Here is a 26,472-nt window from a genome sequence, read left to right as displayed (position 1 = left end):
GCCATGGCCTGAAGTTAAACGCAAAAAAGTGTATAGTCATACCCTTCGGGAAAAACAAGGTAATCCCAAGCTACCATATAGATGGCAACCCACTAAGCACAGAAGAGGTTATCAGGGACCTGGGTACCCAGGTTGACAGTGGCCTCTCGTTTGACACTCACATTGCTAAAGTGGTTCGAAAGACCTTCTACATTGCCCATCTGATCATGAAGGGATTCACATCCAGATCAAGTGAGGTCATTGTTCCCCTGTACTCTTCACTTATCAGACCAATGATAGAGTACAATGCCCCATTCGGGATGTATCTCACCCGACACCTGCAGCAATTGGAGAGACCCCAAAAGTTCCTCACCAAAAGGATAAAGGGACTCCAAAACCTGTCATATACTGCCAGACTGAAGAAACTCCAACTCTATTCAGTTGCATACCGTCTGCTCAGAGGTGACCTGTGCCTGACATACAAGGCCATGACCAACCCGGAATTAATGGACATGCTCCACCTCAAAAAATCCAAATCCACCAGAACCACTAGAGCAAGTGACTTAAACCTGAGCACGGATATAAATAGGACGTGCTGGAGGGATAGATTTATCACCCAGAGACTCCCCATGCTGTGGAATAAAATCCCGGTCCATGTGAGGCAGAGCACCTCGCTGGCTCTGTTCAAGAGAAATCTTGACCGGTGGATAGGAGATCGTAGGTTTACCCCTGGAATCATCTCTGTGTCACTGCTGGACAGAGGCACAACAAACTAATGGGCACATTATTTCTAACATAAGGGGTGGCGTAAGCCACATAACTTTGGGCTAGGCTTATAAATGCCTTAGGGCAGATAGCCTAGTATAAACCTATGAACCTATAAAATAACAAGTGCAGCAAGATATAGAATGCTACATACCCCGGACAGCTGAAGAACTTTTTTTTCTCACATATAAAATATATCCCTACTTACAGACAAGATACCCTTACTTACAGATAGCTTTTTCTGGGGCTATTTTCTTCTGTCTCTGGTGTAGCCCCGCTCCGTTCGCCCACACTGCGCTCGGGCTCACTTCGCTCACCTCCCACCCCCATTCCCACCCACCCCCATATCATTTCCTTTATACCTAGCCTCAAGCCACCTCCCACTTCCACACCCCACCCTCCTACCTTTAACTCCACTATCTCTCTCTAAAGTACACATCCTCTTCCGCCTCCTTTCTCTCATATGTTAACTTCTTCTGCTAACCCTTAATACTCCAGCCTTTTCCAAATTAGTTATTCCTACTCCTACTCTAATCTCTTATACCTCTACCTCACTAATCCCCCCTCCACCCACTCCAACACAAACCTTTCTTATATCCAATTTCACTATGAATACCCTACTGCTCATTAAACTCCTGCTATTTCCACTAATCCTCTTACTTCTTCTCACTGCACCCTATGCTCCATTACCCTCCTCTCATAAACATCCCACCAACCCTATGCTCCATTACCCTCCTTCCATAAACATCCCACCAACCCTATCTCAAATGATTACAATCACTCAAAAATGCAATAACTATCTCTCCTTCTATTCTACCCTCTAACACACAACTTTCCAAAATTAAAATATCCCCTTCTTACTCTCTACCCTCAAAAAACAGAACAAAGTATATTAGAAACTACCCACTTACATCTAAGACTAAATTCTCCCCACCACAATACTGACATCTGGCGACATACACCCAAATCCTGGTCCATATACTAACTTCAGCTCCATCCAAAACCCCTCTCTCACCCCAGCCCATCAACCCTCACCTCATAAACAAATCTCCTTCTAGGCTATTAACACCCATAGCATCCTCAACAAAGTAAGCCAGTTTCATGCATGGATAGCAAATCATGCCCCTGATGTTATTGTACTTACAGAAACCTGGCTTAAACCACACCACCTTGATAAAGAAATTCTCCCCCCTGGCTATAACATACTTTGTCTTGACCGCACAAACAAAAAGGGTGGAGGAGTAGCTGTAGTCTATTCCAATAATCTTACTGTCTCTCACCTTACACAGTCAATCCATTCTTTCCACCCAGCAGAAATACTTGCAGTTAACCTCATAATCAAGAACTACACCACAATTACTATAGTAGCCACCAACGTTCCACCTGGTGAAAATATCCCACTGCTGGAAAGCATTCTCTCCCATCTCTCCTTGAATATCCCAAATGTAACAATCCTCCTTGGGGACACAAATATTAATTGGCTAACTCTCAATAACCCAGGATCCCCAGACCATATAAATCTATATGGTTTCACTCAGTTAATTAGCAAACCAACACATTCAAATATCTCCCACTCCAGAAATACCCTCATTGTTTGGATACTAGTATCAGCTCCCTCTAAATATCACAATCCAGAAACCCTACCCGATTCCAAATGACCACTCACCCATAAAGGTACTCAGATATATAAACCACCTCCCTAAACCACATAGATACATTACTAGATGTAATCTCTCTAACTTCAACACAGACACATTTAACACCCTCATCTCCAGAGTATGCTGGGACTTCCTCTCCCAGCTCCCTCTAGATGAAGCTGTCATAGCCTTCAACTCTACTTTTCTTGACATCATAAACTCATTCTCAAAGAGGGAGGATGTAGAACAGAGCATGCATCTGTAACTTTAAGAAGCATTTCCAAGTGTAGGCACATGCATGTAAATAGTGAGCACATGCAGCCAGCAGTGCCATTTTGAGAGAACAGCCAGAGTGTTAACATGTATGAGTGCAGTAGTCAGTTTCTTTACAAGTTTATTTAAGTTTAAGATACTATACCCTAATCCTGATGTGTTTGTATACAATAAAGGTGCCTGAACTAAACCCACAATTGTTTGTCCGTTTTATCCTGACCGGATGAGTGACAAAGGCAGAAAAAAGCAAAGAGACCGCCACATCACACACAATGCCAATGAGAAGCATCAGGAAAGGCAAACAATCTACTAGAAAAACACAGACAAGATGGAAGCCCTAGTTTATAGGTTCAAAGGAGATTACTAGGCTAACAGCATTAGAGCCCTTACAAGCCTAGCCATACCTATCCCGAGTTGCCCCAATTGTTGGTGGTTAGGTCAGTAAAATTCGCAGAGGTAAGGATCTATGGTAGTATTACTGGGCCTCCCCTGTTCAGAGGCACATTGGCACCACCCCAGGAGTGAATCTCTGGTCACTCATCAATTGATCGAGGTTGCTTTTGAAGATGGTCAGGGAGGGATTCTGTTTCATGTGAAATGAAGGCTTGTTCCAGAGAATTAGCAGTCTCTGGGAGATGCATCTATCTCTACAGCATAACCTGTTCATGTCAGAGGCTAGGTTAAGATCCCTGAAGTGAGTAACCCTCCTGCAGTTTGATTTACGAATGTGTAGCATTTCCATCAGGGTCAGGTCAAAGACTGCCCTGTACACCAGGCACAGTTCACCCCTTAGCAAACTGTAGGAGACTGAATACAGTGACAGGGTTTTCAGTCTTTCTGCGCAAGACTTGTTTTGTGTACCCCGTAATTTCTTGGTGAGAAACCTCTGTGGTCCCTCCAATTGTTGCAGGTGTCTGGTGAGGTACATGCAAAAAGGAGCATTGTACTCAAATTATTGGTCTGATAAGGGTCAAATATAATGGAATTATAACATTCTTGGATCTAAATGCAATGCCTTTACTTACAAGATGTGCCACATAGAAGGATTTCTTTTCTACTGTGGATATGTGGTGGTCAAAGTTAAGACTGCCATCAGCCTGAGTGCACAGATCATGTACCACTGGGTCTATACTTAGAAGGATGCTGTCTATAATGTAATTAGCAGGGATGTCAGTTTCCCAAATGGAATAATAATGCATTTTTTGCATTTAGCTTTAATTTGTGGCTTTGGCACCAATCATTTGTCTGCGTTAACCCTGTCTGTAGTATATTAAAATCGCTGGGGGACTCAATGACTACTCCAAATTTGCAACAGCCAGTGAACATGGTCAGCCACATGCCATTCAAGTTTGCCTGGACTTCCAAGAAATAAATTAAGAACAGTAAGGAGCCCAGTACAGAACCATGTGGTATGCCACTGGTGACTGGTCTTTTGCTAGAGGTGAAGTCACTCATTTTGACAGTATGTGTCCTGTCGTTGGGCCAGCTGGCTACCCACCTGGTAATGTAGGGATACAGTCCCAGTTAGACTGTTACTCTATAATACCTGAATGGGGGATTGTGTTGAATACCTTGGCTAGGTCAAGATAGGTGGTCTTCCCCTCATCCAGGGCCTTGGTGACTTTCTTGAAGACGTCAACCATGTTTAACAGGCATAATCTACCTTTAACGAATCTGAACTGAACTGGGCTGCATCCAGAGTTTAGAGATTAACTATGTCCTTGTTAATAAGGTCGATAATGAGTCTTTCCATGGTCTTACATATTAGGCTAGTCAAGCTCATGGGTCTACAATTCCCAGGGTCGGTTGATGGTCCCCCTTTCTGTAGAGGGATTACTGTTGCTGTCCTCCATTCTGCCAGAATGCAGCCAGTTCTCAGGCTGCAGTTAAGCAGGGATCCAAATGGGTCTGCTAGGACATTTTTTTAAGTTGTTTAAAAGGCAACCTGGGATGTTGTCCAATCCTACTGATGCTATGTTTTTGGCCTTGGAGAGCACTAAGATGACCCGCTTTCTTGAGATAACAGGCTGAAGAATGGAAGCAAGTATACAGGTATACTTTGGGGGTGACTGGAGGGGACAGGGGGGTGATGTTTGCTCCAAATCTGTCAGCTAGCTGGTTGGCTTTTACCTCCAGTTGAGTATGGATGGTGCCATCCACAGCCAGTTCAGTGCATAGCTGGGTATTCATTTAGATTTTGAACGTAGTTAAAGACTGCCTTGTGATTATCCTTAGCTAGGGAGGCTATTTTTGCTTCATAATTAAGTTTGGAGGACTTGATAAGATCTCTAATTTGTTTAAGGTACATAAGGATTTCTTCCTCTGCGGAGCCATTTTCCTCTTGTTCTTGCACGTTAGTTTCTTTCTCTTATTGTATAGCCTGTTTACACCAGGGGTCCACCAAGGTGGCTTGTTTTTCGGCAAGATCTGGTTTAAATCCAATCAGGTACAGCCCATTTTATACAACTGCTTAAGTGGTTATACAAGGCACTGGTGTACACCTCTGCATAGGAGTCTGTGTTATATGCATTCGAGGGGTCTTTGAAACTTCTTACACAGTCACTTAGTAGGGGGTAATTCTTAAGCATTTTTAGCTTGACAGGGTATCTGGCCTTATATTTACATTGAATGAGAGTGATTTACAGTACGATCTTACCAGGAAGAACATCATGCGGTGGGGTGGAATGCTCTGCAATGTTAGTGCGTGCTATGTCCAGGACATTTGAGCCTCTTGTGGGTATGCTGACTAGCTGTTCCATAGCATTTGCACTGACAAAGTCCAACAGCCTCTGAGCCAGCATGTTTGTGGTAGCGTATGTTTCCCAGTCAATGGTAAGGCAATTAAAATCCCCCATGAGTAAGGTACTGGGCAAATGACTCCAGTAGGTCCAGGTATGCAGTATGTTTTTTCTGTTTCATGGTGGGGGACCTACAGCTAGTTATGATCTGGTAGGGAGCTTTGCCTATAGTTACTTGGCCATGGAATAGCTCAAGAGAGTCATAATGTTTGACCAGTCTTGAGATGTACTTATCTTAATGAAGATGGATACACCTCCTCCTTTGGTTCTTACATGCTCAGTTTGTGGTCTGAACGTATGGAAGACGTTGTGGCCCTGCATAGCCAGGGTGTGTTCCGGGTCTTTGAACCATGTCAGTATCTTCCTAAGTGAGAAGTGCTTCCAGGGAGTGCAATTTCTTGTTTAGACTCCAGGCGTTAAGCAGCAGTACCTTGAGTTTATCTAGAGAGGTTCTTGTTTAGACTCCTAACATTAAGTAGCAATACCTTGAGTTTATCTAGAGAGGTTCTTGTTTAGACTGCTAATATTAAGCAGCAGTACCTTGAGTTTATCTAGAGAGGTTCTTGTTTAGACTCCTAACATTAAGTAGCAATACCTTGAGTTTATCTAGAGAGGTTCTTGTTTAGACTGCTAATATTAAGCAGCAGTACCTTGAGTTTATCTAGAGAGGTTCTTGTTTAGACTCCTAACATTAAGCAGCAGTACCTTGAGTTCATGTAGAGAGGTTCCTGTTTATACTCCTAACATTAAGCAGCAGTGCATTGAGTTTATCTAGAGAGGTTCTTGTTTAGACTCCTAACATTAAGCAGCAGTACCTTGAGTTTATCTAGAGAGGTTCTTGTTTAGACTCCTAACATTAAGCAGCAGTACCTTGAGTTTATCTAGAGAGGTTCTTGTTTAGACTCCTAACATTAAGCAGCAGTACCTTGAGTTTATCTAGAGAGGTTCTTGTTTAGACTCCTAACATTAAGCAGCAGTACCTTGAGTTTATCTAGAGAGGTTCTTGTTTAGACTCCTAACATTAAGCAGCAGTACCTTGAGTTTATCTAGAGAGGTTCTTGTTTAGACTCCTAACATTAAGCAGCAGTACCTTGAGTTTATCTAGAGAGGTTCTTGTTTAGACTCCTAACATTAAGCAGCAGTACCTTGAGTTTATCTAGAGAGGTTCTTGTTTAGACTCCTAACATTAAGCAGCAGTACCTTGAGTTTATCTAGAGAGGTTCTTGTTTAGACTCCTAACATTAAGCAGCAGTACCTTGAGTTTATCTAGAGAGGTTCTTGTTTAGACTCCTAACATTAAGCAGCAGTACCTTGAGTTTATCTAGAGAGGTTCTTGTTTAGACTCCTAACATTAAGCAGCAGTACCTTGAGTTTATCTAGAGAGGTTCTTGTTTAGACTCCTAACATTAAGCAGCAGTACCTTGAGTTTATCTAGAGAGGTTCTTGTTTAGACTCCTAACATTAAGCAGCAGTACCTTGAGTTTATCTAGAGAGGTTCTTGTTTAGACTCCTAACATTAAGCAGCAGTACCTTGAGTTTATCTAGAGAGGTTCTTGTTTAGACTCCTAACATTAAGCAGCAGTACCTTGAGCTTACCTAGAGAGGATTTTGTTACGGGGATGCTGGTTATTTTGACACTTCCTACAAAGGCACATGAGGTGGAGAGAGAGAAAAAGGAATACAACAAATTCCAAATCTCACAGAAAAAAAATGGAAGGATCTGACCTGGAACTACTGTAAAATATAAATGTCAAGAAAAAAGGGGTAGAATAGAAAAATATCAACAAACTGTCGGACCCGAATGTTAACTAACACCAAAAATAACTTGGGTCTCTCTCTCTCTCTCTCAGATGGCAGTGTTCAGCATGAAAAGCAATCTGAAGAAGCAGAGGTTGAACCATTAAAGCTGGAGGAAAAGTCAGAACCTGGGACACTCTTTTTATTACACTGAGCATATTAGTGCCTGCATTTTAGAGGTAGAGGCAACCTAGGAAATTCAGGATGATTATGCAAGTAAAAGTCAGTCATGTAGTCTAACACATAAAAGGAAGACAAAGATGTGATAACGCGAGGAAGCAGGAATAAAAAAACAAGTAAACAGAAAGCAACAGAATCTGCTATCATCTATGTTTTAAACACCTTTACTGAATTAGCACTTGTGACATTGGCAAATTTATATTTATATAAAAGCAATCAAACTGTATTAACAAGTTCATGTTTGCAAACATTATGCTTCACATGGATCCCTACCAGATTATCGAAGTTTCACAACTTCGACATTCATTTGGTCAAAACCATATGATCGAAGTTTTGAAACTTCGAACGTTCTGAATAGAGACCGTGGTATAATGTGGATAGGGAAATTTACTCTTTTCCGCAATGTAGTGCAATCTCGGAGTTGGTATATTTAATTAGCAGGGGGTGTGGAGTTTTGTAGGGGGCTTGCCCCCCTGCAAAAAAAATGTTAAAAATAGAATTTTTTTTTTAAATGTTCTAAGTTCCGAAACTTTGATCATATGGTCTCGGTCATATGAATTTCAAAGTTTTGGAACTTTGATAGTCTGACATAGATCCACTTCAAATATATTGCTATATTATCATATAATCTAAGCAATATTACACAGATTTTTCAATTCATGCCTTTTTTTTAATTTAAGCAAGAAATATCTTTACTAAACCATCACTTACGACATAAGCAATCATACATTTATATAAATAAAAACAAACCACACCGACACAATCCTAGTTGCAAACATTTCACATCACAAACCATGCTGACACACTCCCAGTTGCAAACATTATGCATTACTTAAAATCTACTCAATCATTTTCAGTCAAACATTACATGCTCATTTAAGTCCTGCCCTCTCTTAAACCTCATTCCTCTCCTGTATGTACTGTTCCCCACAATTCCCATTTTCTCCTATGTAGTTTGCTCCTACTTTTTTCTAAAGATCTCAATTACAGTTGTTTTATCTCTGTTACTATATTCGCGATTTCTAGTACAGTTGGTTTAGATTTTGATTTCCATTTTCTAGTAACTGATTTTGGTAGCCACCGTAATTACACACAGTAAGGCCTTACCATGTCTAGGCAATTCTGATTCTGTATAACAGCTCAGAAAAATCATCTCCCTGGTCACATCAATCCACCCACCCAGCATCTCCGACAGTGCATCCTGCAGGGAATCCTTAAAGTCCACCAACTCACCACACTCCTAGAAAATATGCTCCCAATTACCTCTTTCGTCCTTGACACACCTTCAACATTTGCGGTCTACTTCAGAAAAATTCTCTGGAGTCTACCTGGGGTATAAAATATCTATGCAAGCATTTCCAAGCACAAATCCTAAATCTTCTTGATTTTGTTGCATATTTGGGAGACATGCATATTATTCTCCCATTGTTTGTTTGTGAATTGCTTATCCAATCTCTCTTCCCAACCCTTTCTAACCTCCTCTGATCGATTCTTATAGTTTTTATGCACTATTTTATATAATCTACTAATTATTCCTTTTTAAATTGCAGCTTCTGTTCTAGATGGTACTAAAAACTGTACCAGTGCTGGTCTTTCATTTAGGACCCCCCCTATTTTTTTCTCTCTGCCTATACTCTGATATCAGTCCTTGATAGGGTAGATGCAATCTCTAACCTACAGTCCAAATACATGCTTTGTGCCTTCCCATTCTATCAACTTTCCCTTTCTAGTTATTTGCTCTAAATACCTTGCTTCCTTTGCAAGTTTTCTCCAATAAACACTTTGTTACTTTCTAGGTAGAATATACTGCATGATTATTGTTATTCTCCTTAAAGACCTGCATCCAAAATCCCAGTCTCTCTTTTTTCTTGAGATTCCCGCGTTTCATCATCATTCCTTTCCACTCTGAATTACAGTTTTCTGCTTGTGCTATGTATAGGAGCCTTAACCATGTAGCTCTGAAATACCTATTTAAATCAGGTAATCCCAATCCGCCCTGTTTTACTGGAACAATCGGCTCATCCCACTTGACTCCTGCTGTCTTCGCCTCCCAGATAAAGTCCTTCAGCTCCTTAATTACTATCCACAACTTCTCTGGTTGATAAAAATATGCCTGATCAGTTTATAAGACTAATGGGACTAAAACATTTTTAACTGCTTGTATCTAACTATCCGATCCATATAACAAAGCTTCCATTTCCTCAGTTTTTGTATCATCTTTTGTTTGGTCTCTTCTCACATATCCTTAGCTGCCACACCAGAATAATTTTTTAATCCATACTTTTAAATACTTCATTTTATTATGCCCCCATAAATATGGGTATTGCTGAACCAATTCAAATTTGGGTACATAATTATCGATATTGCCTTTGCTTTAGCTTCATTAATTTTGTATCCCGAAAAGATTTGAAATGGTCTCAAAAATGTTCCACAAAACTATAATGTCTCTTTCTGGTTTTGTCAGGTATAAAATAATATCATCTGCAAATAGAACCAGCTTTTCTTGACTATCATATTGATTATATCCTTGAATTTCTGAGTCTCTTATTTTCTTTGCCAATGGTTCTAAATATAATGCAAATAACAAAGGGGAAAGATGACACCTCTGCCTGATTCTTCTACAGAAAAAGGAATTAATCAGAGAGGACCCCACCCACTTTAAGTTTCACCTCCAGTCCCTCATATAGCCTCCTAATCAACCTTATAATTTTTTCAGGAAAGGCAAATGTTTCCATTGTCCTGCTCATAAAGTCCCAGCTTACTCTGTCAAATGCTTTCTCTACATCAAGTCCCACCAACAATGGTATTTTCTTATATTCTGCTTCCCTCTGGACCATCAGTGCTCTGTTAATGTCAAATGTGTGCCTCCCTTTCACAAAAGCACACTGATCTATATCTATCAAATTTGGGATTATTTTTGCTATACTTTTAGCCATTACAGACATGAACATTTTATAATCATGGCTTATTATTGAAATGGGCCTGTATGAAGCTAGATCTGATGGATCTTTACCATCTTTAGGTACTACAGCCACCACTGCTTTTTTCCAGGATGTTGGTATTTCTCCTAATCTTAAAATACTGTTAAGCAAAACCTTCAAGAACTTTATCAGTTTTTTTCCCTCCTAGCTTCCAAACTTCCACAGGAACACCATCTATTCCCGGGCACCTTACTGTAGAATTGTTATACATCACAATTTTTATCTCATTTCCTCCTACTCTAATCAACGGTAATAGAGTATCATTACCTCTAACCTTATCATATTTAATTCTTCCATAAACATTTCCATTTGTATCTTTTCCTGATTTCCATATTTCTCTGCTTTATGCAGACTTTCATACAGAATTTCCAAACTATTTCTAATACCTCTACAGGATCTTGTGTTATCTTTCTTGTTATAGGTTGCCTAAGCTTTTGGTGACAATCCTTTCTACTTTCTGTTGCCAGAGTCGTTGTGCTAAAAGTTTTTGTGCTCTAATGTTACTATCAAAAAACAGTTGCTTAACAGCATTCTTTCTAAACTCATGTATTTTGTCAAGGTAATCCCTTATTTTCTGCTTAGCATTCTGCAGTTTAACCTCTTCTTGTTCTGTGAGATTCCCCTATTCTGCAACAGTTTAACATTTGTAGTCCCTCTAAATAACTCTTGTCACTTCTTAACCATAGCTCCCTTTCTTTCATTTCCATCCTATTTTTAAACTCCACCTTAATTTGATCTCACTCTGTAGCTATATTTTCATAAGTAATTTCTATCCTCTCGAACAGCTCTAGAATAATCTCCACCTCCCATTTCTTAAATTCCTCTCTTTTTAACAGATAGGTGGGACAGTGCCAGTGTCTCATTTTTATTTCATTACCCTGTGTTTTTATTTTAGTTATTATTGGTGCATGCTCTGAAATAGTTATTGGGTGTGTATCAAGACCTTCAATTAAATGCACATTCTCCTGTGAAATGTAAATTCTGTCTAGCCTAGCCCAGCTTTTATAACTTGGGGAATAATATGTAAATTCACTCAACTCCTATTACTGAATTCACATCTTCTGTGCCAAATATCTTCATAAATGTCTTCAAAAATCTACCCTTCTTTGTTATACTTTCCCTTCGGGGCACTCCAGACACATCTTCAGTACTGTAAATTAAATTCCAGTCCCCATCTACAAGTAATATTCCTTGCCGAAAACTGATCATTTCTCCCCGAATTTTCTTAAGCTCCATTATAGCAATTTTAGGTGGAATATAAACACATGCCAGTGTAATCCTCCTCCCTTGCCAGTAGCCCCTAAATACTACAAATCTACCATTATCATCTTTTTTTATCCTCTTCTATCACTATTGGAGCTCCTCAAGCAATTAATATAAGTACTCTTTTCTTTTGTCCCATTTATACCGTTGAATAACCATCTGGAAAACTTTTCTTTATCAAATTCACATGTTCATTTTTTTCTCAAGTGTGTCTCCTGTAACATAGCTATTTGCATTCTACCTTTTTAATATAGTTCACAATTCTTTCTTTTTTTGTATTTACCTGTGAGACCACTGACATGTAAAGACATTACAGAAACCTTCATTGTATTAAGTTATTATTCCCACTTTTTATGTACAATACCTTTTTTGTTAAATATCTAGGTTTAGCTTTTGTGTTACATGCACACACTGTTTGGCAAGTTGAACTTTTATATTGTTGTTTCTTTGTCATATCCATTTGAGCCTAGGTCACATCTTGCAAAACTTTGTTTTACTAAAAGTCCTCAAACAAAAAAAAATACCCCCAAAACCTGTTAATACTAATGCACAAAACTCTTTACTCTCCTAATAGGAACAAATGTCTCAAACTGACAACCATACTCACAGATTTGAGTTAGCATGGATAACCTTTCTTTTAGGTTAAGGTGCAGCCTGTGCTTCTACTAAAGTGCTAATTGGTTTTGTCTTGACTTTATAGTTCTCCCAAATGAGAAAACCCCTGAATGCTTTCAGAGAACATTATCCCTAGCCAGTTTTTCTTTTTTTTCCCCAGCCAATCACTCTCTACTACACCACAACCAATCTATATCAGTTTGCCTCCATGGAGACATGAGAACCAGAGGCATAATGGTCACATACAGAATTGCTACTAAGCATATATTCATTTGTTAGAAAAAGGTCTCATACTAATCAATATTCTTTTTCATTTACTTGCTTTCTCTTAAAAGTTATTACTAAATCAATTTAAGGTCCTTAACCTAGTCATTATCCCATGCAAGAATAAGAAAAAGCACATTAAGTTTTCTTTTGTCATGCTTTTTTAACCAGTTTTTTTTTTACATTGCAGTACTTACATTTCTTAAAACTGAACAAGGAGAGAGAGCGAGAAGGAAGAACAAAAGGAAAAATAGAATAGCAGCACTTACTTACAATCCCCACTATACTTAAAAGTAACAGATGAAAATGTATTTTATGGCATGCAAACAAAACCATACACCACAATAATAGTAGTATTAAGAAAAGTTTTCTTTATTTACAGTTAACTTTCTCCCCTCTTCCCCTCCCCAAATAATTTTTCCGAACATTAATGACATGAAGTAGGACATATACTTGAGTCCCCCACAAGTCCAACAAATTCTGAACAAGTCCAATATTTCCAGATTTTCTTGTTCTGCCATATTTCATGAATGTGGTTTCAAGTTGAGCATTTATGTGTTTGTGTAGTCTGTGAATTTAAATTCCTGAGTCACAGTTTATTTTATTTGCCACCTTTTGATTTTAATAAAATGAGATTTCCAGACTTACAGTGGTCTTTGTAGATCCTTGTGTATTTGAGTTCACAAATGTAATTAGTGTACTGTAATCCAGCATTAAGTTGCTGATTTCATTACCGTTCATCTTCCAAATCCTGTCTCTGCTTCATTTTCAACATACTCTTTGATTCTACTAGTCAACTCTCATGGTCCCTTCCTTCTCACAAACATTTTCTGTTGAACAGTGGAAAAGGTTTCACAGATACAATCTCTGTGGTCTTTATTACCAAAAGAACAAGAAGCAGAATATTCTCCTGTTTCACAGCTCACTTTTTGTTGGATAAACTTTTATATTTCCTCCTTAGCATGACTTCATCAAAAAATGATTTGTCCCTACATGGAAAAATACCTTGAAGACAGCTGGGTACAGTAGTCTGAATCTCATACCTGTGCCGCGACATTCCCTGAACAGTGGAATGAATTTGTTCCTCTTCTGCCTGGTGTACAGTGACTAATCATTCACCACAAACACTCTGCTGTCACCCACTTTCAGTATATTGTCCTTCTGCCACAGTTTTGTCAGAATCAACCTTCTGCTGGTAGGATTGCATCTTTATTATTAAAGGTCTAGGTTGCTTTCTCATAGCCATGTTTGGAGCATACACATGATGTGCCCTTTCAACTAACTACTCCTCATGTGGAACACCTGTCCAGTTGTTTATTTGTGCTTTCATAAAATTAATGCAGTCTATTCCTTCCAGCTTGTGTGGTATAGCTGAAAATCTCAGGTTTTCCCTATGTGCTCTGTCCTCTAATTATATTATTTTTTTTAAACTTTTCTTTCTGAGCCGTCTCATATTCAGCCAGCTTTTACTTCATTTCAACCTCTGATTTTTGCAGTTTTATCACCTCATCTAAATATCTGATGTTAAGTTGTCTATCTCGCCTTCATTCTTGCTGGATGGGTTCGGAGCCGATCCCCGGCTCAGACTCGGCCACTCTAAAAGCTCGAGAGCTAGTTCCACTGGCTCGAGGCTCCCCTATATCCCACAATGCTAGGCGGTAACTCCTCAGATCTCGTTTGCCGCTATAGCGATCGAGGTGCTTTTCAACCGGCTCGTCAGGTTAGTTTTAAAAACTAGTGGTTATCTTAGTTAGACCCCCCTTTTAAGTTAGTTTTCTTCATAATTTTATAAATTAGGTAATTTCCTTCCATTCCTAGTTTAATTTCCCCCTTTTTTCCTAAACTCACTAGAGTTCTTCCCTTGGGCCTTAGGCCCAGTCCCTCCCTTCCTAGTAGTTGGAGTGACTGTGTTTTGTAGGGATTTAATTTTTCTAAATTACTTATAATTTAATTTAAATTTTTAATAAGTGTAATCGGTGTGTGTGTGTGAGTGTGTGGTTACACTTTTGTTCTTCTTTAGACATGTCTAAGGAATCAAAGGTCTCAGGCTTTAAGAAGTGTGACTCGTGCTGTCAGAAGATGTCTCTGACAGACGGTCATACTTCTTGTGTATACTGCCTGGGACCTTTGCACCTGCAGGACTCTTGTGCTGTTTGCCATGGCTTCAGCCCTAGAGTCCTGCAAGAGCGTAAAAATAAGCTCATTCTAAGGGGCTTATTGAAGCCTGAGGGTCTCCCGACTCAATCCTCGGGGAAACCCTTGAAGCCTCCCAGATCTTCGGCTCCGGTCTCTGAGTCGTCTTCTGGGGCTCCGAAGGCTGTTCGAACATCGGCTCCGGCCAGAGCCAATTACTCTCGAACTCATGTCCCTACTATTTCCTCGGCTCCGGCCGGAGCCGAGGAAGACATTGCTGAGTCGGCTCCGATCAAATTGTCGGAACCGACCTCCAGAAAAAGGTCCCGATCACCATCTATCGGCTCCGTTCATTCGGCTCCATTATCACCATTGCTGTCTGAACGGAGCCATAGATCTCACTCCTCTAAGTCGTCGAGACTATCAGATCATGACCTTCAGAGGGTAGTGAGTCGACTTCTTAAGTCCGAGGCACTGGCCCAGATGCTTCAAAGCCCGACTCAACAGTCGAGGACTATTCCCATTACTCAGAATGTTCCTCCTCTGACTCTTTTGAGTTCGGAGCCGGGGAGGCTCGGACCAGAGACTGTGGTGGCGTCGGAACAGATACCGTTGTCTTCGGTGCCGTCGTCTGCTCCGATGTCTTCCTTGGAAGAATCTCGGCGCCGGACTTCCCTCATCGGCTCCGAGGGGGTGAGTGGCATCGGACCCTTGTCCGACCCCGCTCTCCCTCTCGGTGCTTTGGCGCTGGGGAGTTCGGCTCTGACATCGGCCTCGGAGCCATCACTGTTGGTGCAAGGGGAGGTTTTCAGCTTTTCGGAGCGGAGACCTCTGGCTCTGCCTGACAGGGGTGCCTTCGAGGTCATGAGGAGCGTGTTAGAACCTGGTTCAACTCCACAGTTGGCTCCATCTGCCCCTCCCTCCTCGGTGCGTCCGGTGATTTCTGCTCACTCTCTCATCCCGGACCGTAGAGAGCCAGCTCCTCAAGTATCCCCAGTGGGGATCTCCTCCTCTTCCGAGGCCTCTCCTGACCCGGTAGGAGAGCCCCCTAGGAAGAGGCAGTGCAAGAGGAAGCACACTGACTCCCCTGAGTCTGTCACCTCTGACACTGATTTAGAGGATTCTGAAGGTTCCCCTTGTTCCCCCTCTGAAGATGTCTCCTTTGCAGACATCCTCAAAATCTTAAAACAGAGGGGGAATTGGCCAGCCCTCAACCCTTCAGAGGATGAATCGGTGTATCTTGAGGCATTTGGCTCCCGCCCTTCCACCTCCTGGGTGTCCCCTCCCTTTGACCCCCTCATGCAAGTGGTGGCAAAGAAGGCCTGGATGGCTCCTGACCTCAGTGGAACCCACCCCCAGGAGACCATCAAAATTTATCACTGCCCCCAAGGACAAAGAATTTTTAACCAAAGGCGTCTCTGTTGATGCTATGGTGGTGGCTGCGGCCACCAAGAAGGAGTTAGCTGATCCTTTGGTGCCTGTTCATCCTCCTAACAAGGAGTCTAGGTCTATGGACAGGTACGGGAAGCGGATGTTCTCATCAGCGACCTTTACTATGCGCTCGCTGAATTACCCGTGTCATTTCACTCATCTTCAGAGGGATTTGCTCAAGGAAGCGAGCGAAATGTTAAAGGACCCAACAGCTGCGGGTTTTCAGGATAGGATGAACTCTCAGCTGGCGACCCTTAATTCTATAACTAACTCCTCCATGCACCTCCTTTCATATGCGGCGGATGGAGCGAGTAGTGCGGCAGGTACAGGTGTGGCCTTGCGTTGGCACGCCTGGATGCGGCTATGTAACTTTGCGGACCCTTTCAAGGTGTCCTTCACTAACTCCCCTTTTGATGGATCATCCCTCTTTGGTCCTCAAGTGAAGGAAACCCTGACTAGGTGCGAGACTGATGGCAAAACTCTCTCTGCCATCGGAGTCCATTTTTCTACTCCTTCTAGGCCTTACCCCAAAGGCCAGAAGGGGGGAAAGATGTGGTTCCGCAAGCAATCTCAGGGAGATTTTCCTGACGCACAGAGTCGATTCCCCTCTAGAGGCAGAGGGGGGAACAATAATGGTAGATGCCGTCCTAGAGGCAGAGGGGGCCCGCAAAATCAGGGCAGTCGAGAAACCTTTTCCGAAAAGCCCTTTCAGCATCCCTGAGGGGTTGCCCGACTGTCCACCTTCGGAGGCAGTCGGGGAAGATTATCTCTGTACCCAGAAGCCTGGCTATCCCTAACTCAAGACAAGTGGGTACAGTCTATCATTTCCAAAGGCTACATAATCCCATTCCTTTTCATTCCAAAGCAATCCAAAAAATCCCTTCCAGACGTTCCACCCAGTCAAAGGGAGCAAGCAGCACTAGAAATTTCAAAGCTGCTTGCAAAAAGAGCCATTCAACCAGTTCCAGCAGACCAACAAGGATCTGGAATCTACTCCAAATTCTTTTTGGTTCCAAAGAAAACAGGGGACTGGAGACCCATTTTGGATCCCAGCAACTTGAACAAGTTTGTCAAGAAAACAAAGTTCCGGATGGTCATGCTGCAGTCCATTCTATCCCTTTTAGGGTGGGACAACTGGATGTGCTCAATAGATCTCCAGGATGCGTACTATCACATCAGAATGAGTCGACGCTCCAGGAGATTCCTCAGCTTCAGGCTGGGAACCAGTCATTTCCAATTCAGGGCCCTGCCCTTTGGACTCACTACAGCCCCCCCCCCCCCGAGTGTTTACCAAATGCATGGCAGTGGTCGCCTCTCATCTGAGACGACAAGGATTTCAGGTGTTTCCGTATTTAGACGACTGGCTCCTTACAGCCCCCACCAAGCATCTTTTGCTTCTTGCCAGAGACTACACTTTTCACACATGTCAAACACTAAGCATTTCAATAAATTATGAAAAGTCTGTCTTGTCGCCTTGTCGTGTTATTACCTTCATAGGCGCAAATCTAGACACAGTCAACATGTCAGCCAGACTCACAGAGCAGAGAATAGCAGACATACACAGACAGGTCTCTCTTGTCTTGCAGGGCAACAAAGTCAAAGCCAGATTGATCCTGAAGGTCTTAGGGATTATGGCGGCGGCCATCCCTCTTCTACCATTAGCTCGCTTCCATATGAGAATCTTACAATGGATGCTCTTCACACAATGGTCTTTCCAATGACTTCCAATGTCCCATCCTATTCGGATAACACAATCGTGCAAGAATCATCTCTCTTGGTGGATCACATCTCCCCAGCTCCACCTAGGGAGACCTTTCTTCCCTTCCCCTCCGGTTGCTACAGTGACAATGGATGCCTCCCTGATCGGGTGGGGGGGGGGCATTACCAGGGCAGGACGGTCCAAGGCATGTGGCAACCTTTCGAGTGCCACTTGCACATAAATGTCCTAGAGATGAGAGCAGTGCTTCTAGCGTTGCAAGCCTTACAAGACTCTCTTCCCAAGGGAACTATAGCAATTCAGACAGACAACATGTCTGTAGTGTGGTACATCAACAAACAAGGCGGAACCAGATCTTACCCCCTATGTCGAGAGGCACTCGGACTGTGGCAATGGGCGATTTCTTCTCAGCGGTTTCTGTTAGCAACGCACATTCCCGGGAAGTCCAATGTGATTGCGGACAAATTGAGCAGAGCTATTCTCATGCCTCACGAGTGGTCTCTGAAGAATTCAGTGTTGGAGAAAGTTTTTCGAAAGTGGGGCCGGCCTTGCTGCGACCTTTTCGCTACTCCCCAAAACAGCAAGTGCGACGATTTTTTCACCCTCTTTCCCCAACCAGGCCACCCCAGCAGAGACGCTCTAGTACACGATTGGCCTCGGGGACTTCTGTATGCTTTTCCTCCCTTCCCACTGATATCTCAGCTGATACAGAAAGCCATCGCTCAGAAGGCTTCCATGATCCTCATTGCCCCTTACTGGCCTCGACAGGTTTGGTTCCCATTTCTCCACCGTTATCTGTTGGAGCAACCTTGGCATCTGGATCCAGTTCCAGACCTCTTGACCCATCAGTCGGGTCAGTTGCACCACTCCCTCCCTTCTCTGAACCTCACAGCGTGGTTCCTCCAATTCCAACTCTAGCCAGGCTTCCTCTAATATCTCACTCAGTTCGAGATATTTTGATAGCCTCTCATAAATCTTCCACTCGGAAGATTTACCATAGTAAGTGGAAACGTTTTTCCTGTTGGGCGCAGTCAAAGAATATAGATCCTTTCACTGCTTCCATTCAATCAGTTTTAGACTTTCTAGCCGAACTTTTCCACTCAGGTTCGTCTCAGTCTACCATCAAAGTTCAATTGGCAGCAATATCGAACTTTCATGTTGGAGTCTCAGAGTCCTCCATTATGTCTCACAAACTCTGCAAAGCCTTTTTAAAGGGAGTTTTTCTCCCCAAACCACCTATCAGGGATCCTCCTCCTCAATGGGATCTCAACTTGGCTCTAGCGTCCTTAATTCTTCCCCCCTTTGAACCTGCGGCTTCATGTTCAATGAAGTTACTATCTTGGAAAACACTCTTTTTAGTAGCTATCACTTCAGCTAGAAGAGTCTATGAACTCCATGCTCTGTGTAGTCGACCCCCTTATCTCTTGTTTCATAATGATAGGGTGTCCTTACGTACTAACCCGTCCTTTTTGCCTAAAGTAGCTTCAATGGCAAATTTGAATCAAACCATTGATCTTCCTGTGTTCTTCCCTAATTATTCGAACAGGTCAGAACAAAAATTACATTGCTTAGACGTTCATCTCCAACTTAGGTACTATTTAGACAGGACCAAACAATTCAGGAAGTCTGATCAACTGTTTATTTCTTATGCAGAAGGTAGAATGGGCCTTCCAGTTTCTAAGGTATCTCTCTCTAGATGGCTTACTTCGTTGATTACCCTTGTCTATGAGATCAGACATCAACAGTTGCCATCCAAACCCAGGGCTCATTCAACTAGAGCTTTAGCCACATCTATAGCTTTCCAAGATAGGCTGCCTATTGATTCGATTTGTTCTGCAGCTACTTGGGCTTCTCCCCATACCTTCATTTCTCATTATAAGTTGGACTTGGCCTCTAGGGACCGAGCCAACTTTGGTTCCACTGTACTCAAGAGTCTGTTCCGATAGGCCACCCGGGACAAGGTGCTAGGGACGCGGTCCCATCCAGCAAGAATGAAGGCGAGATAGACAACTTAACATTTAGAAGTTATGTACCTACCATAATGTTCCATGTTAGTTGTCTTCTTCTCGCCTTCTTTCTTGCGTCCCACCCTCCTTCCCCCTAGCCTGGACAGACCTAGAGGAGTTTGTTATGTTCCTTTTATGGAATTTCCTTGCTGGGCTTAGCTTTCAAATGAGATCTGAGGAGTTACCGCCTAGCATTGTGGGATATAGGGGAGCCTCGAGCCGGTGGAACTAGCTCTTGAGCTTTTAGAGTGCCCGAGTCGGAGCCAAGGATCGGCTCCGAACCCATCCAGCAAGAAAGAAGGGGAGAAGAAGACAACTAACATGGAACGTTATGGTAGGTACATAACTTCTAATTTCAAGCTTCTTCCATTTTTCCACCCTTTTGTTTGTGTTGACATACTCTATCAGTGTTTTGTTTATTTAACAAAGTCTGTGTGTAATTGTCGTACATCTTCCTGGAGGTTACTGGAAGTCACATCTGGAGGTTGCAAAGCTTTTTTCCCCAGTCAGTATTTCTTCCTCACTTTTTGTAGCCAATTTTTCCGAGCGCTCTGTATTTTTTTTCCTGGCATCCAGGCAGTACACTTACTAGCCAGTTACTGAAATTTTACCCATAAACACAAATGTCTACTAGCCTTCAATGCCAAGTTTCTGTTTTCATACTGGGAGAGCTACAGTCAAGCTGTTACTCAATGGGCAACCATCTTGACCAAATCTGCTATCACCTAGAAATATATTTTTCTGATGCTTATAAGCATGCTAAGCAAAACAACTCTGGTCTGTGGTTCAATGTTTTGGAAATATATAGATTAGATGTATGAATGTGTACATGTATTCATTTATTTATTTACTGGGAAAAGCCCCACCCCATTTTTAGAGAAAGTCTTAAAGAGAAAGCTCCAGAAAACAGCAATGCAAATTTCAATTGACAAGGATAATGTATGGATTAGATCCTAAACAAAAATACAAGCTAAATTTAAATGCCCAAGGACAACGGTAACACGTAGAAACCATACAAGATATACAGCTAAGGTACAGACACTATGCACACTGTGATAAGAACCATTACTATAATGTGTAAACAATTTCCAGTAAACATCTGACTAAATAATATAAAAACTACAATTTTTGTCTAACAGAGAAAAATCTTTTGATAAAAGACAATAACTGTTTTAAACTATACTATTTATTTATAATAATTTCCTTCTCAAACACAATGTTAAGCTTGTAAATTCCTAATAGACTATTACATCTTGGAAACTGGTCCCTTTCAGTGTTATGGTTGCACGACGCCAACCATTTTAAGTCACTATGTACATAACACAGATCATCAATGGCTGAGCATGATCTAATGAACTGTTGCTTTGAGATAATTTGTCTAACCTTTGAGTGAAGATTGTACAAGAGTTTTACAACAAAAGACAAAGTATCACTACCAAATCTGTTTCTGGCTTTGGAAAGGATAACCTTTTGTGTTCCTTCTAAATCAAGGTGTCCATGCTGTGATGCATATATCCTCTACAAAAAGCATTTTGCAGATGGTAGCCTGCATGCTGTACTAAGATGTACACAACTAAATAACAAATGTTTGAAAGAAGAACAGCAATGGAGTTTGGTACTAAATCAAGCTCAGACTCACCCCTGCTTGTTGCTGCTGGTCCCCTGCTTCCTGCATTACCAGCTGGTTTCTTACTTTGCGAAGTAGATCAAATGTGCATGAAAAAATGAAAAAATAAATAAATAATCCACCTTTATGCTGTCTGAATACACTATGCAAATGAAGATGCATACAACACCCTACAATTAGATACATACAGATGCAAACATTCCATTCAACAAGTGATGAGAGCCAGAATTCATTATTAATTTGTTTAATGAGGTCTCAGATGCACATTACTTGCCAGTAACATTGTAACTGCTCACTAGAACTTTAACACCAATGTCTTCAAGGTCAGTTTCAGAAGCACAAATGCAGCACAAGTACATTAAACAAACTGCACAGCATGGATGTCATAGAAATGCAGTCCTGTCTTGGTCACAAGCTATACTACAACAGCTATATGGCACAGTTTACTGTAAGACAACTGCTGCATACTATTACTGTCAGAATCAGTTTTAACTTGTTCAGATCATAGTTTTACTACCCATATAAAGACAATTCAGTGGAACATTGTTTCTTTCTGTTATAACCCTCCAACTACCCTTGGTTGCTCTTTTACTCACTGAAGGCTTCACCAACAAATAATAATCCCATCTATACAAAAAGGGCCATCACTCATTTCTTTAGATAGTTGCTGACTCTTAATAGTGATGGAAGAAAGATAGCATAAGAGATCATGCCACCAGCAAAGGGTATACACAAATGTTTTGAGTAAGTATGACAGAGATATAGGGACAAAAAGAGTTGGTCGTGATGCTGAAACCTCAGCCTTCTAATGGCACCTATCACTAGGTATTTCTTCCCCATGGAGTGCAGACATCTCAAAGATACTAGGAACCTTTCTTTGAAGCCTGCCCCCATTAACTGCCACATCACATACTAGACATGCAGGATAGTTCATGCAACTCAGAAATTCACATGGTAGAATTATCACTTACAATAAATTACGGACTTCCAAGAACGGTATTTTAGATTACTTTTTGTTTTGGTTGATATGACTTCACTTGAATTAGCTTCGTCATTCAGCTCACAATGTATTTATTTAAAAATATTTTAACAAGTTGTAAATATCTTTTTGGTGTGTGTGTGTTTGTGTCACTTGCTTGTTTTTTTATTTCCAAATACTTCCCTTTTCAGTGGAGAATGAAACCCACAGATCAGGTTCTAAAGCTTCAAGCATTGACTACAAGGGTATTGTCTGTTCCAACACAGAGGCTTAAAATGTTACCCCACCTCCTGCGACTGTTGACCCATAGCAGGGTATAAACCACGTGGTTGTTGGAGATATAGGATTAATACATTTTGTATCTAGGTTTACTACTTGGTTCTGGCTGGGTTTTGTTTTTTCAGTGCCTCACTGATACTCATTTTTGACAGCCTTCTGTTATATTCCATGCATTTGCTTTTGAGCAGTTGTGAAACAGTTTGCATAAGATTAGAAGTGGGTTTACCCTTCCTCCGATCAGGTTAGCCATCCAAGTTTCCAAAGATTTTAAGTCCCTCTTGGAGCATCGGAAATCTGACGTGGAGGCAGGAACATGGGACATAAAGGTGTACACACCAGCCCTCGGAACACAGATAGCCACTCCAGACAGAGCCAGTCCTGAAGGGCATAGCCTGTCCTGAAGCCGAGGAGAGCAAGTGCAAGAGTATGAGGGGAACGAATACTGCCACATGGAAGAGAAGGGCATCTATGGTCTTGGTAAGAGACTTTACACAACTAATCCATGTTCATCAATTCTCAGGTTACGGTATTCTCACTGCGAAAGAGAAGGACATCTATGGTCATGGTAAGAGACTTTAGACAACTTTCCTTCATCCTTCTATTTACAGGTTACAGTATTCTCACTGTGGAAGAGAAGGACATCTATGGTCATGGTAAGAGACTTTACACACCTTTCCTTCATCCTTCTATTTACAGGTTACAGTATTCTCACTGCGAAAGAGAAGGACATCTATGGTTATGGTAAGACTTTACACAACTAATCCATGTTCATCAATTCTCAGGTTACAGTATTCTCACTGTGGAAGAGAAGGGCATCTATGGTCATGGTAAGAGACTTTACACAACTTTCCTTCGTCCTTCTATTTACAGGTTACAGTATTCTCACTGTGGAAGAGAAGGACATCTATGGTCATGGTAAGAGACTTTACACACCTTTCCTTCATCCTTCTATTTACAGGTTACAGTATTCTCACTGTGGAAGAGAAGGACAACAGGTTACAGTATTCTCACTGTGGAAGAGAAGGACATCTATGGTCATGGTAAGAGACTTTACACACCTTTCCTTCATCCTTCTATTTACAGGTTACAGTATTCTCACTGCGAAAGAGAAGGACATCTATGGTTATGGTAAGACTTTACACAACTAATCCATGTTCATCAATTCTCAGGTTACAGTATTCTCACTGTGGAAGAGAAGGGCATCTATGGTCATGGTAAGAGACTTTACACAACTTTCCTTCGTCCTTCTATTTACAGGTTACAGTATTCTCACTGTGGAAGAGAAGGACATCTATGGTCATGGTAAGAGACTTTACACACCTTTCCTTCATCCTTCTATTTACAGGTTACAGTATTCTCACTGTGGAAGAGAAGGACATCTGCGGTTATGGTAAGACTTTACACAACTTTCCTTTGTCCTTCTATTTACAGGTTACAGTATTCTCACTGTGGAAGAGAAGGACATCTACGGTTATGGTAAGATTTTACACAACTTTCCTTCATCCTTCTATACCAATGTTGCAGTATTCTACTTATGGTGAATACCAAAGATCACTATTGACTGGGAGGTGGCCTGGAAGAGGACTCCAGGAATCCATGCAAGATAGCCCTGGCAAACCCTGCCCTGGCCTTGGAGATATGGTCCAGTTTATAGTGTCTGGTGAAGGTGTGTAGAAAGGACCAGGTAGCTGCCTCCAGAATGGAATTAGTGTCCAGGTCTTTAAAGAGGCCATGACTCATGTAGAGTGGGCCCGTACATTCCCTGGCAAGGTCTTCGAATGGTGTGAGTAGCAATAGGAAATAGCCCTGGAAATCCAGGATGAAACTGTCTGTTTGTCCACCGCTTTCCCCAGAGCCCTGGGGTGAAAGGAGACAAACAGTTGTTCTGATTTGCGAAAAGGTCTGGTTTTATGCAAATAAAATCTGAGCTACCTGTGCACGTCTAGGGAGTGAAGGACTCTCTCACTATCTCCCTGTGGGTTAGGGAAGAAGATAGGTAGGTGGATAGTCTGTTTCAAGGAAAGGTCGTTGACCACATTGGGAATGAAGGAAGGTTTTATGCTAAGGGTGATCCTGTTCATATGAAAAAACAGAAGAGGGTGTAGCCTTAAGGGCTCGAAGCTCTGAGACCCTTCTGCCTGAGGTCAAAGCTACTAGCAGTACAGTTTTCCATGTGCAAAACTTTATATGGGCCTTGTCAGCTGGTTCGAAGGGTGCCAGAGTGAGTTTTTCTAGCACATAATTAAGATCTCGGGGGAGGGGAGTTGGTTTCCTGGGTGGTCTTAGGTGCAGAACACAGTTTTGGAAAAGTTTAGCTGGGAGTTTGGATGCCAGTGGAGGGTCCATAGGCAGGCAGGCAGAGATGGCAGACAGGTGTGCCTTTAGAGAAGAGTACGACAGACCTGACTGTAAGAGATCACACAGGTAAGACATAATCAGGGGAATATCGCTGTCCAGCAGATCCATCTGTCTTTTATGACACCAGATAGAAAATCGTTTCTGTTTGGAGATATAGGATTTTTTTTGTATTGGGTTTCCTGGCCTCCTGCAGGACTGAAAGCACGTCCTCATTGTACAGGTGTTTGAAGGGGATCAGAATCCTATCCGCCACAGGGTGAGGTACAGAGAGTGCCATTGTGGGTGTATCTGTGTCCCCTTGTGCTGTGCGAGTAGGTCCACTTAGGGGGGGGGTAACTTGTGTTGATTGCCCTTGGACAGACGAAGTAGAGGGAACTAGTGCTGCCTTGGCCAGTAGGAAGACACCAGCAAGATATTTGGCGAGTCCTACTGAATTTTCAGTAGGACTCTATGGATTAATGGGAAGGGGAGAATGCATACAGGAATCTCCCCTTCCATGGAATTGAGAAGGCATTTGTTTGTACTGCCTTCAGGTCATGCGTCCTGGAGCAATAGCTCTGGAGTTGCCTGTTTGTGGAGGAGGCAAACAGGTCCATCTGTGGAATACCCACCAAATGTAGCTAGCAAGTATGACTGGTGCAAGGCAACCGCACGTTCAAAAGATAAACAAAAATACAGCCAGCACCTGAGGTGCTGGCTGTATTTTTGTTTAACTATCTGTGGAATATCCAACCTGTGGACCACATTTAGAAACACATCTCTTGAGAGCATCCATTCGTGGCTGTCTGATTTGGTTCGGTGTGTTTATTCCTTAGTGTCTGTATAATTGTATGCCAATTCAAATGTCACTGTTACTGTAAGACAATTCACTAAAGTGGGAGGATGTAGATCAGAGTGTGTATGTACCTTTAAGAAGCTCCCATGGGCTTGCACATATGTATAAATACTAAGCATGGGTGAGCTAGACTGCCATTTTGTAGAGAGCTGCTGAGATGTGAGCATGCATGTCTGCATTAGTCTGCCAGTTGATCAGTTTGTTTATATGTTATGTTGCTGCTATCCATCCGGATGCATTTCTATGTAATAAAGCATCTAAACGAACCGCCTTGCCTGTTCATTTTGTATGATAACGGAGAATGAATGACAATAAGTAGTACCGCATGAAGTTTAGTTGCGCCAGTCAGAACGTTTTTGGCTCTATAAAGCATCCCAAGTTTTTGAGGAGTCTTCCTTACGCAATTTTGTATATGAGGTTTGAATTTAAGATTATCATTCACCATCATCTGTAATAATTTGTAATGAGAAGGTATAATTTTCCAGTGGCAGGCTTTTTAACTTATTTTTAAAGACATACCACTTCTGACAGCTGTGATGTTCCAATACGAGTTGC

The 26,472-nt window shown here is 41.8% G+C and overlaps 1 protein-coding gene across 5 annotated transcripts in view; it reads right to left on the bottom strand.

Annotated features, from left to right (window-relative positions):
• Positions 1–26,472, bottom strand: part of TRABD (TraB domain containing) — a 788,001-nt gene that overhangs the window by 697,286 nt on the left and 64,243 nt on the right. For 2 of the 5 annotated variants that reach the window (XM_044088787.1, XM_044088790.1), the window contains exon 2: positions 21,479–21,531. In XM_044088787.1, the coding sequence (XP_043944722.1) occupies positions 21,479–21,514 (36 nt within the window). In that variant the 5' untranslated portion in view covers positions 21,515–21,531. Of the gene's footprint in view, positions 1–21,478; positions 21,547–26,472 lie in introns of all 5 variants that reach the window. The other 3 variants (XM_044088788.1, XM_044088789.1, XM_044088786.1) reach the window with 2 other exon arrangements.

Source organism: Protopterus annectens, chromosome 11.part0, assembly GCF_019279795.1.
Source record: "Protopterus annectens isolate FY-2018-M chromosome 11.part0, PAN1.0, whole genome shotgun sequence".
Lineage (NCBI taxonomy): Eukaryota > Metazoa > Chordata > Ceratodontiformes > Protopteridae > Protopterus > Protopterus annectens.
The sequence above is the reverse complement of the archived record's forward strand: the minus strand, read 5'-3'. Positions and strand labels throughout refer to the sequence as shown.